We start from the raw sequence: 12,374 nt of genomic DNA on the forward strand, positions 1-12,374 counted from the left end.
GGAAGCCCAAAATTGACTATTTTTTAAAGGAGATTTTTCTCATTAGTCTTGATAGGAAAAACTTCAACTAGATTAAACAACCATGATAAATATCTGAAATGAAAAGAATTAAGCAGTGATCAGCTAGAGTGATGGCATTTTATGATTAATGTTTACATGTAATAGAGTTTTCCAAATTTTAACCTCAGTATATTTGTGTCTTTGTCATTAAAATACATGTCTTGTAGACGGAGTTGGGTCTTGCTTTAAAAAAAAAAAATCTAGTCTTATTAATCTCTTTAACTGGAGTGTTTAATCCATTTACACTTAATGTAATTATTTATAGGACTAGATTTCCATCAGTCATTTTGCTATTTGTTTTCTATTTTTCTCATCTTTTTTTTTTTTTTTTTTTTTTGCCATACACGGGCCTCTCACTGTTGTGGCCTCTCCCGCTGTGGAGCACAGGCTCCGGACACGCAGGCTCAGCAGCCATGGCTCACGGGCCTAGTCGCTCCACGGCATGTGGGATCTTCCTGGACTGGGGCACGAACCCATGTCCCCTTCATCGGCAGGTGGACTCTCAACCACTGCGCCACCAAGGAAGCCCCTCATCTGTCTTTTTTTAATTTCTAAGTTTTTATTATTAGTATCACCACTATGACATTAACAAAATCATCTAAATTGAGTACACAAAGAACAGCTCATCTCATCTGGTTTTTTTCCTTTGTTTCTCCTTCATGATAGGGCATTTTAGAATTGTAAGCACCCTCACAGATTATTTAGTTCACCTTCCTTATTCTAAAGATGAAGACACTGAGGCTTAGAGAAATGGAGTGACTTTACTAAAGTGACATAAAAACTATATTCCCGGATGCTTTAGGCTTTTTGTGAATTTTTTAGTCAGAACTTAGAACAAGGAAATATCCGTGCACCAGTCACAGTTGTGGCAATTGGGGGTTAAACCTATCCAGATACTTTTTGAAATAAATTAATTAATGAAGTCAAATAATGGTTTGTATACTATCAACAAAGAAAACAAGGACTCAGCATTCTTCTAAGGATTTTTTAAAATGCATTTATAGTTCCCTGAAAGTCTTGTTGTTTTGGATTAAAAAATTTTTTTTTGCAGCTCAGAATCTTCACAACTTGGCCAAACTGAGCATTCTTGATTTATCTGAAAATCATCTGGAAAAGGATGGAAATGAAGCTCTTCATGAACTAAGTAAGAATGACAATTTAGGGACTTCCCTGGTAGTACAGTGGCTAAGACTCTGCACTTCCACTGAAGGGGGCGGTGCAGGTTCAATTCCTGGTCAGGGAACTGAGATCCTACATGCAGCGTTGTGTGGCCAAAAAAACCCAAAAAACAAAAAAACAACGAATTGACAACTTAGCCAAAATCAAATACTCAAATAGTCATCATTATCAGATACTCAAATAGTCTTTTATCCACATATGCCTTACTAGATGGACCTTAAGTAAGTCATTTAGCCCTTCCTTAAACTGCCCTTGAGGAATACAGGCCCATGGTTTTTGAGTTACCAGTTTTCCCATACTCACTGCACCTGAGGCTCCCACCTGCTTTTCTCCTTCTAGTGAGCTAGTGTCTGAGAGTAAGTGATATTCAAGACAAATCTGCTTAAGTTAGTGATAAGATTTTTAATTTATTAATTTTTAGCTGCGTTGGGTCTTCATTGTTGTGCGTGGGCTTTCTCTAGCTGCAGCGAGCGGGGGCCACGCTTCATTGTGGTGTGTGGGCTTCTCATTGCAGTGGCTTTTCTTGTTGTGGAGCACAGGCTTCAGTAGTTGTGGCACGTGGGCTCAGCAGTTGTGGCTCACGGGCTCTAGAGCACAGGCTCAGTAGTTGTGGAGCACGGGCCCAGCTGCTCTGTGGCATGTGGGATCTTCCAGGACCAGGGCTCGAACCCGCGTCCCCTGCACCAGCAGGAGGATTCTTAATCACTGCGCCACCAAGGGAAGTCCCAGTGATAAGATTTTTAAGGTGTAATAATGCTACTGTGATTATGTTAGAATTAAAAAACCTGATACTTAACTGTCTGAGATTTGCTTCAAAATAATATAGAAGGGAAGGAATTTGATGACGATGAAGCAAGGGTGTCCATGATTCAGGGTTTGTTGAAAGTTGGCTTATTAGTACATATAATTTCATTATACTGTTCTGTATGTTTGTATATTCTTGAACACTTCCCGTAAAAATATTAACAAAAAACCCAAGTAGATCCTTATTGCACATTAAGCAGGCTGCAGAGATAAAAATCATTCCTTCTCCCACATCAATTTTGAGATGGATCCAATTCCTGAATTGCTCTCTGGTTCTTCAAGTTGACAGGCTGCACATCTTGGAACAGCTAAACGTGCTGATGCTGCCCTGGTGCAGTGATGAACGAGTCAGCTTGGCCAGACTGCTGGAGCAACTGAAGGGGGCCCCACAGCTCATCAAGCTTGGGCTGAGAAACTGGAGACTCACAGATGCAGAGATTAGAATTCTAGGTAGGTATACGCACGGAGCCAAGAGAAAAGAAGTTAGCCCTCACAAAGTTCTTCAGTTAGCTTGCTCTATTTAGTTAGTTAGCATCTTTATTTATTTATTTGCCTCCTCTTTTTTATATAAATATATTGAAAGAGGGTTCATACATGTTAGGGAGTAAAATAATTGAAAACACTGGCCTGCCTTCAGGTTTTTAAGCATTTCACCTAACAGTGTTAAAAGGAAAAACATTCACGTTATCTGACAAGGTGTATTGTGTTAGGAATTGCTCTTCTAGCCCTAACTGTCTGAAATTCAGCAATGCCCTTCCAATCTTGGGAAATATTTTTACGTCACTTGTTGGGTATTCAAAACATGTAAAGGTAAGTGCAACTTTATGTAAATGGGGTCAAGGAATATCTTTAAGTAGCTGTGATATAATCCAGGAACAAACAGAGATACATAAATGACTGAAGACAATGATAGTTTCAGGAAGTTGATGAAGGGTATGCATGCTCTCTGTATTAGTAATCAATGTCTGTGTAAGATTACCCCAAAACTTAGTGGCTTAAAACAACTATAAACATTATCTCACTTTTCGGTGGGTCAGGAATTTGGAAGCAGCTTAGCTGGGTGGTTCTGGCTTAGGCTCTGTCATGACTGGGGCTGCTGGAGACCTGCTTCCAAGGTGGTTCCTCACTTGGTTGGCAGGTTAATGCTGGCTGTTGGCTGCAGGGCTTAGTTTCTCATGCCTGGACCTCTCCATAGACTGCTTGCATGTCCTCACAACATGGCAGCTCACTTCCTCCAGAGCAAGAAATCCAAGGGAGAACCAATTAGAAGTTGCAATAACTTTTATGACCTAGCCTTGGAAGACCATTTCTGGTCACCTCTGCTCTGTCCTATGGGTTACCCAGGTCAGCCCAATCCACTGTGGGAGGGGACAACACAGAGGAGTGAATACTAGATGAGAATCATTGGAGCCAACTTGAAGACTGACCACCATATTACCTGAGGCAAAGGACTAGTGAAAACAGCCTTGACTGCCTTCATTTCCCTCATGGATTGTCTAGAATAAATTCGTAGTATATATATCATAAAACTTACCATTTTAACCATTTTTAACTCTACAGTTTTGCGGCATTCACATTCTTATGCTACCACCATCACCATCCATCTCCAGAACTTTTTCATTCTCACTGGCTGAAACTCTACCCATTAAAGACTAACTCCCCTCTTTTAAAAACGTTCTCTCTTACAGATGCGTTCTCTCTTACAGATGCGTATGTCTTTAAGTCCTTACGCTGCCCAAAGGTTTTTTTTTTTTCTAACATCTTTATTGGAGTATAATTGCTTTACAATGGTGTGTTAGTTTCTGCTGTATAAGAAAGTGAATCAGCTATACATATACATATATCCACATATCTCCTCCCTCTTGTGTCTCCCTCCCATCCTCCCTATCCCACCGGGGTATGCCTAGTAGTGGGACTGCGGTCGTATGGTAGCTCTATTTTTAATTTTTAAAGGAAACTCCATGCTATTCTCCATAGTGGCTGTATCGATTTACATTCCCACCCACAGTGCAAGAGGGTTCCCTTTTCTCCACACCCTCTCCAGCATTTATTGTTTGTAGATATTTTGATGATGGCCATTCTGACTCGTGTGAGATTATATCTCATTTTAGTTTTGATTTGCATTTCTCTAATGATTAGTGATGTTGAGCATCCTTTCATGTGTTTGTTGGCAATCTGGATATCTTCTTTGGAGAAATGTCTATTTAAGTCCTCTGCCCATATTTGGATTGGGTTGTTTTTTTGATATTGAACTGCATGAGCTGCTTGTAAATTTTGGAGATTAATCCTTTGTCCGTTGTTTCATTTGCAAATATTTTCTCCCATTCTGAGGGTTGTCTCTTCATCTCGTTTATGGTTTCCTTTGCTGTACAAAAGCTTTTAAGTTTCATTAGGTCCCATTTGTTTATTTTGTTTTTATTTCCATTTCTATAGGAGGTGGGTCAAAAAGGATCTTGCTGTGATTTATGTCATAGAGTGTTCTGCCTATGTTTTCCTCTAAGAGTTTTATAGTGTCTGGCCTTACATTTAGGTCTTTAATCCATTTTGAATTAATTTTTGTGTATGGTGTTAGGGAGTGTTCTAATTTCATTCTTTTACATGTAGCTGTCCAGTGTTCCCAGAACCACTTATTGAAGAGGCTGTCTTTTCTCCATTGTATATTCTTGCCTCCTTTATCAAAAATAAGGTGACCATAGCTGCATGGCTTTACCTCTGGGCTTTCTATCCTGTTCTATTGATCTATATTTCTGTTTCAGTGCCAGTATCATACTGACTTGATTACTGTAGCTTTGTAGTATAGTCTGAAGTCAGGGAGCTGGATTCCTCCAGCTCCATTTTTCTTTCTCAAGATTGCTTTCGCTATTTGGGGTCTTTTGTATTTCCATACAAATTATGAATTATTTTTCCTAGTTCTGTGAAAAATGCCAGTGGTAGTTTGATAGGTATTGCATTGAATCTGTAGATTGCTTTGGGTAGTCATTTTCACAATGTTGATTCTTCCAATCCAAGAACATGGTATATCTCTCCATCTGTTTGTATCATCTTTAATTTCTTTCATCAGTGTCTTATAGTTTTCTGCATACAGGTCTTTTGTCTCCTTAGGTAGGTTTATTCCTAGGTATTTTATTCTTTTTGTTGTAGTGGTAAATGGGAGTGTTTCCTTAATTTTTCTTTCAGATTTTTCATCATTAGTGTATAGGAATGCAAGAGATTTCTGTGCATTACTTTTGTACCCTGCTACTTTACCAGATTCATTGATTAGCTCTAGTAGTTTTCTGGTAGCATATTTAGGATTCTCTATGTATAATATCATGTCATCTACAAACAGTGACACCTTTACTTCTTCTTTTCTGATTTGGATTCCTTTTATTTCTTCTTCTTCTCTGATTGCTGTGTCTAAAACTTCCAAAACTGTGTTGAATAATAGTGGTGAGAGTGGAAAACCTTGTCCTGCTCCTGATCTTAGAGGAAATGGTTTGTTTCTCACCATTGACAACGATGTTGGCTGTGGGTTTGTCAGATATGGCCTTTAAAATGTTGAGGGAAGTTCCCTCTATGCCTACTTTCTGGAGGGTATTTATCACAAATCGGTGTTGAATTTTGTCGAAAGCTTTTTCTGCATCTATTGAGATGATCATATAGTTTTTCTTCTTCAAGTTGTTAATATGGTTTATCACACTGATTGGTGTGTATATAGAAGAATCCTTGCATTCCTGGGATAAACCCCACTTGATCATGGTTTATGATCCTTTTAATGTGCTGTTGGACTCTGTTAGTATTTTGTTGAGGATTTTCACATCTATGTTCATCAGTGATATTGGCCTGTAGTTTTCTTTCTTTGTGACATCTTTGTCTGGTTTTGGTATCAGGGTGATGGTGGCCTCGTAAAATGAGTTTGGGAGTGTTCCTCCCTCTGATATACTTTGGAAGAGTTTGAGAAAGATAGGTGTTAGCTCTTCTCTAAATGTTTGATAGAATTCGCCTGTGAAGCCATCTGGTCCGGGCTTTTGTTTGTTGGAAGATTTTTAGTCACGGTCTCAATTTCAGTACTTGTGATTGGTCTGTTTATATTTTCTATTTCTTCCTGGTTCAGTCTCAGAAGGTTGTGCTTTTCTAAGAATTTGTCCATTTCTTCCAGGTTGTCCACTTTATTGGCATAGAGTTACTTGTAGTAATCTCTCATGATCCTTTGTATTTCTGCAGTGTCAGCTGTTACTTCTCCTTTTTCATTTTAATTCTATTGATTTGTCTTTTGCCTTTTTTTCTTGATGAGTCTAGCTAATGGTTTATCAATTTTGTTTATCTTCTCAAAGAACCAGCTTTTAGTTTTATTGATCTTTGCTATCGTTTCCTTCTTTTTCATTTATTTCTGATCTGATCTTTATGATTTCTTTCTGCAAACTTTGGGTGTTTCTTTGTTCTTCTTTCTCTAATTGCTTTAGCTGTAAGGTTAGGTTGTTTATTTGGGATGTTTTTTGTTTCCTGAAGTAGGATTGTATTGCTATAAACTTTCCTCTTAGAACTGCTTTTGCTGCATCCCATAGGTTTTGGGTTGTCGTGTTTTCATTGCCATTTGTCTCTAGTTATTTTTTGATTTCCTCTTTGATTTCTTCAGTGATCTCTTGGTTATTAAGCAGTGTATTATTTAGCCTTCACATGTTTGTATTTTTTATAGATGTTTTTCCAGTAATTGATATCTAGTCTAATAGCATTGTGGTCAGAAAAGATACTTGATACAATTTCAACTTTCTTAAATTTACCAAAGCTTGACTTGTGACCCAAGATATGATCTATCCTGGAGAATGTTCCATGAGTACTTGAGAAGAAAGTGTATGCTGTTGTTTTTGGATGGAATGTCCTATAAATATCAATGAAGTCCATCTTATTTACTGTATCATTTAAAGCTTGTGTTTCCTTATTTATTTTCATTTTGGATGATCTGTCCATTGGTGAAAGTGGGGTGTTAAAGTCCCCTACTATGATTGTGTTACTGTCGATTTCCCCTTTTATGGCTGTTAGCTTTTGCCTTATGTATTGAGGTGCTCCTATGTTGGGTGCATAAATATTTACAATTGTTATATCTTCTTCTTGGGTTGATCCCTTGATCATTATGTAGTGTCCTTCTTTGTCTCTTGTAATCGTCTTTATTTTAAAGTGTATCTTGTCTGATATGAGACTTGCTACTCCAGCTTTCTTTTGATTTCCCTTTGCATGGAATATCTTTTTCCATCCCCTCACTTTCAGTCTGTATGTGTCCAGAGGTCTGAAGTGGGTCTCTTGTAGACAGCGTATATTCGGGTCTTGTTTTTGTATCCATTCAGTTAGTCTATGTCTTTTGATGGGAGCATTTAATCCATTTACATTTAAGGTAATTATCAATATGTATGCTCCCATTACCATTTTCTTAATTGTTTTGGGTTTGTTATTGTAGGTCTTTTCCTGCTCTTGTGTTTCCTGACTAGAGACGTTCCTTTAGCATTTGTTGTAAAGCTGGTTTGGTGGTGGTGAATTCTCTTAGCTTTTGCTTGTCTGTAAAGGTTTTAACTTCTCCATCAAATCTGAATGAGATGCTTGCTGGGTAATCTTGGTTGTAGGTTTTTCTCTTTTGTCACTTTAAATATGTCTTGCCACTCCCTTCTGGCTTGCAGAGTTTCTGCTGAAGGATTAGCTGTTAATCTTATGGGGATTCCCTTGTATGTTATTTGTTGTTTTTCCCTTGCTGCTCTTAATATTTTTTTGTATTTAATTTTTGATAATTTGATTAATGTGTATTGGTGTGTTTCTCCTTGGATTTATCCTGTATGGGACTCTCTGCGCTTCCTGGACTTGATTATTTCCTTTCCCATATTAGGGAAGTTTTCAACTATAATCTCTTCAAATATTTTCTCAGTACCTTTCTTTTTCTCTCCTTCTTCTGGGACCCCTATAATTCAAATGTTGGTGCGTTTAATGTTGTCCCAGAAGTTTCTAAGACTGTACTCAATTCTTTTCATTCTTCTTTATTCTGCTCTGCAGTAGTTATTTCCACTATTTTATCTTCTAGGTCACTTATCCATTCTTCTGCCTCAGTTATTCTGCTATTGATTCCTTCTAGAGAATGTTTAATTTCATTGATTGTGTTGTTCATCAGTTTGTTGCTCTTTAGTTCTTCTAGATCCTTGTTAAACGTTTCTTGTGTTTCCTCCATTCTGCTTCCAAGATTTTGGATCATCTTTAGTATCATTACTCTGAATTCTTTTTCAGGTAGACTGCCTATTTCCTCTTCATTTTTTTGGTCTGGTGGGTTTTTACCTTGCTCCTTCATCTGCTGTGTGTTTCTGTGTCTTCTCATTTTGCTTTACTGTTTTGGAGGTCTCCTTTCCACAGGCTGCAGGTACATAGTTCCTGTTGTTTTTGGTGTCTGCCCCCAGTGGCTAAGGTTGGTTCAGTGGGTTGTGTAGGCTTCCTGGTGTAGGGGACTGGTGCCTGTGTTCTGGTGGATGAGGCTGGGTCTTGTCTTTCTGGTGGGCAGGACCGTGTCTTCAGGTGTATTTTGGGGTGTCTGTGACCTTATTATGATCTTAGGCAGCTAATGGGTGGGGTTGTGTTCCTGTCTTTCTAATTGTTTGGCATGGGGCGTACAGCACTGTAGCTTGCTGGTTGTTGAGTGGAGCTGGGTCTTAGCATTGAGATGGAGATCTCTTGGAGAGCTTTTGCCATTTGCTATTACATGGAGCTGGGATGTCTCTGGTGGATGAATGTCCTGAACCCAGATCTCCCACCTCAGAGGCACAGGCCTGACACCTGGCTGGAGCACCAAGACCCTGTCAGCCACATGGCTGCTGGTCTTGCAGAGTCTCCTGGAGAGGCCTGTGCAAAGGTTTTGCCTTTCTTAGTGGTGCTCCAAGTTATGGATCTTTCCTTCCCTTAATTTCTAACTCCACTTCCATCTTCTCTACCCACTCACTTTCCTTAACCCACCAAATCATATCATCTTGGCTGTCATTCTTTCAGGCTTCCCTGCCATTCCGGTTGATGTTGGAAGCAGGTGGCTTCTGTGACAGACTAATTAGTTAGCTAATAAATAATCCCTCTCAGGTAACCTCATACCTAAAGCAAGTTGGAAAGAATATGTTTTTTCTTCAAGGAGGCTGTTGGGGAGTGTGTAGAATTAGAATTACAGGTGGGGGAGGCATTTTTAGGTAAAGACCTTTTACCATCTTTCAAATCTTTAAGTAGGTAGTTGCTTAATTTGCCCACTTCTGAGGCTGGCCATCGAGACCAGAGAAGGAGATGGTGTGTTTATTGAGAACTAAGGTAGGCAGAAATTTGCGATTTTACTTTAATAGCCTAGTGCCTAATCGCCTCCATATGTAAATGAGAAATTTAAACATAACAGAAGACAGCTGACTCTTGGAAATTTAGCTGTTATGATGTACCCCAAAATGCAAGTGAAAAAAATGACTAAATAAAAACTCAATAGTAGCCGCTAATTTATTCTCAAAGTGTTTTTAAAAAGAATTTGTGGAATTATCATTATATGTCTAATAAAACCTAACATTATTATTCCTGTTTTATAAAGAAACAGGGACATCAGAAGGTTGTCATACTGAAGCAGGGAGAGGGTTAGAGGCAGAAGAGTTGATGAAAGGAGGGAGAGAGTGTAGGTGCTGGCATGGCTCCCCTCCAGCCATTTCCTCCACCTCCCAGAGGTATAAAAAGCAGTCTGCTTGGGCTTGAGGCATAAGCTGAAGAGTGAAAGCCAAGCGTTCTCTGCCTTTGGTCTCTAGCCAGGTGATGAGACTGCTATCTGTCAGTCCCCTCTAGAGGCTCCATCATTATGAAGTGGTTAGGTGCATTTGTTTTGGAGTCAGACAGACCTGCCCATCCCTTCCACTTGATAGATGTATGGTCTGCAGCAACGTGACGTCTCTGAGCCTCCATTTGCTCATCTGTCAAATGGGGAAAATTATGATGTCTACCATATGAGAGGTTATTGTGCTAATCCACAATTGAGCTAATGCATATTAAGTAAGTTCAACATTGACCCACTGTATATGCTCAATAAATGGTACTATGATCATTATCCTCTGGGGGCCTTCAAGGGGAACCAGATGCTAGGGTCATTTTCCTTTAAAAAAGATCTTCCTCAGCCTGCAAAATAAAATATAACCTGCTCGCTTTTGATGTATAAGACCCTTTATAACAGAGTCTCAATACACCTTCCTCTCCACCTTCATCTTCTGCATGCCTCCCCACCTATGTGAGGTTCCATCCTCATGGAACTCTTGCTAGTCCCCAGAAATGCCTTTGTATATGCACTTCCTCTAGGAAGTCCTTCACCTCCTCCTATAGTCCTTTAAGACCTAGCTGACATATCTCCTTCTTGGTGAAACAGTCTCCTTATGCTCCCTCTTCTGCACCCTACACATAACCTAGTTGGTTGTTTTAAGCCTCTTGTCCTGAGTCTTTTGAACTTTTTTTGACTAGGACCCACATTTAAAAAATACCTTTTATCTCATAATCCAATACACACGTACATATACATTTTTAAAGTTTCACAGAAAGTAATTATCTTTTGCTATGTGTGATACACTCTGTTATTTTCTATTCTTACTATCTATCCAATTTCACTTAAAACAAATGCTGATTGCAATCCATTAAATTCATCTCATGTTCCCCTAAAGGAGGGGATACCCTGAAGCTTAAAAAAAAATACTTATCCAAAAAAGGAATCCTGTTTCACTGTTGGTAGGAATGTAAGTTGGTGCAGCCACTATGGAAAATGGTATGGAGGTTCCTTTAAAAACTAAAAATAGAGTTACCATACGATCCAGCAATCCTAGTCCTGGGCATATATCCTGAGAAAACTCTAATTCAAAAAGATACATGCACCCCAGTGTTCATAGCACTATTTACAAGAGCCGAGACATGGAAGCAACCTAAATGTTCATTGACAGATGAATGCATAAAGAAGATGTGGTGCAGGGGCTTCCCTGGTGGCGCAGTGGTTGGGAGTCCGCCTGCCGATGCAGGGGACACGGGTTCGAGCCCTGGTCTGGGAAGATCCCACATGCCGCGGAGCGGTTAGGCCCATGAGCCATGGCTGCTGAGTCTGCGCGTCCGGAGCCTGTGCTCCACAACGGGAGAGGCCACAACAGTGAGAGGCCCACGTACCGCAAAAAAAAAAAAAAAAAGAAGATGTGGTGCATATATACAATGGAATATTACTTAGCCATAAAAAGCATGAAATAATGCCATTTGCAGCAACATGGATGGATCTAGAGATGATCATGTTAAGTAAGTCAGAGAAAGACAAATATCATATGATATCACTTATATGTGGAATCTAAAAAAATGATGCAAATACTTATTTACAGAACAGAAATAGACTCACAGACATAGAAAACAATCTTATGCTTACCAAAGGGGACAGTGGGGGCAGGGAGAGAATTTGGGATTAACATATACACACTACTATACATAAAATAGATGGGCAAGAAGGACCTACTGTACAACACAGGGAACTATATTCAATATCTTGTAATAACGTATAATGGAAAATAATCTGAAAAAGAAAAAATATACATACATATATATATATAGAACAATCACTTTGGTGTACACCTGAAACTAACACAACATTTTAAATTAACTATACTTCAATTTTAAAAATGGTTATTAAAAAAAACCCCACTGCTCTAATCCATATCCTGGATCCAGAGCTTCTGTTTCCATGGTCATTTCTGGCTCTGCATTTCTGCTCTTGTGTGACTCTAGATCTGTGTAATCTTGCTTCCTGCAGTGATTTCTCCCCCTATCCTCCAAGTCAGGGGTCCCCAACCCCCGGGCCTGCAGACCAGTACTGGACTCGGCCTGTTAGGAAGTGAGCTGCACAGCAGGAGGTGAGGAGCGGGCCAGTGAGCAAAGCTTCATCCACCGCTCCCCATTACCGCCTGAGCCATCTCCACCCACCAACCCACACCCACTCCCCTGTCCGTGGAAAAATTGTCTTCCACAAAACCAGTCCCTGATGCCATAAAGGTTGGGGACCGCTGCTCCAAGTGACTCAGATGGGTAGAACAGTCACTTATCCTTAATTTCTACTGGAAGGCCCCAGTATAGTTATAGATGTAGCAGATTTACTGAATGCTGATAAGTAATTGGGAAGGGTGGGATTACATGATAGTTCTGAACAGCAGATTAAATTTAATACTGGCACTTCCCCATTCCCAATGAGATGCAAGAACATTTCTGCCAATTTAGGCTCTAGTTGCCTGTCAACTGCCCTGTCTTCCTCCATCACCATCTCTTACAGACCCCAGCAATTCCAAAACAAACAAACAAAAAAA

At 39.5% G+C, this 12,374-nt stretch overlaps 1 protein-coding gene across 1 annotated transcript in view; it reads left to right on the forward strand.

Moving 5' to 3' along the window:
* NLRC4 (NLR family CARD domain containing 4) overlaps nt 1–12,374 on the forward strand; it is a gene marked incomplete at both ends in the record, with an annotated part of 34,832 nt that overhangs the window by 14,847 nt on the left and 7,611 nt on the right. Inside the window, 2 exons of the mRNA XM_079720714.1 lie at nt 1,112–1,204; nt 2,326–2,493. Of these exons, the coding sequence (XP_079576840.1) occupies nt 1,112–1,204; nt 2,326–2,493 (261 nt within the window). The remainder of the gene's footprint in view (nt 1–1,111; nt 1,205–2,325; nt 2,494–12,374) is intronic.

This window comes from Hyperoodon ampullatus (assembly GCF_949752795.1).
Source record: "Hyperoodon ampullatus genome assembly, chromosome: 15".
In the NCBI taxonomy this organism is placed as follows: Eukaryota; Metazoa; Chordata; class Mammalia; order Artiodactyla; family Ziphiidae; genus Hyperoodon; species Hyperoodon ampullatus.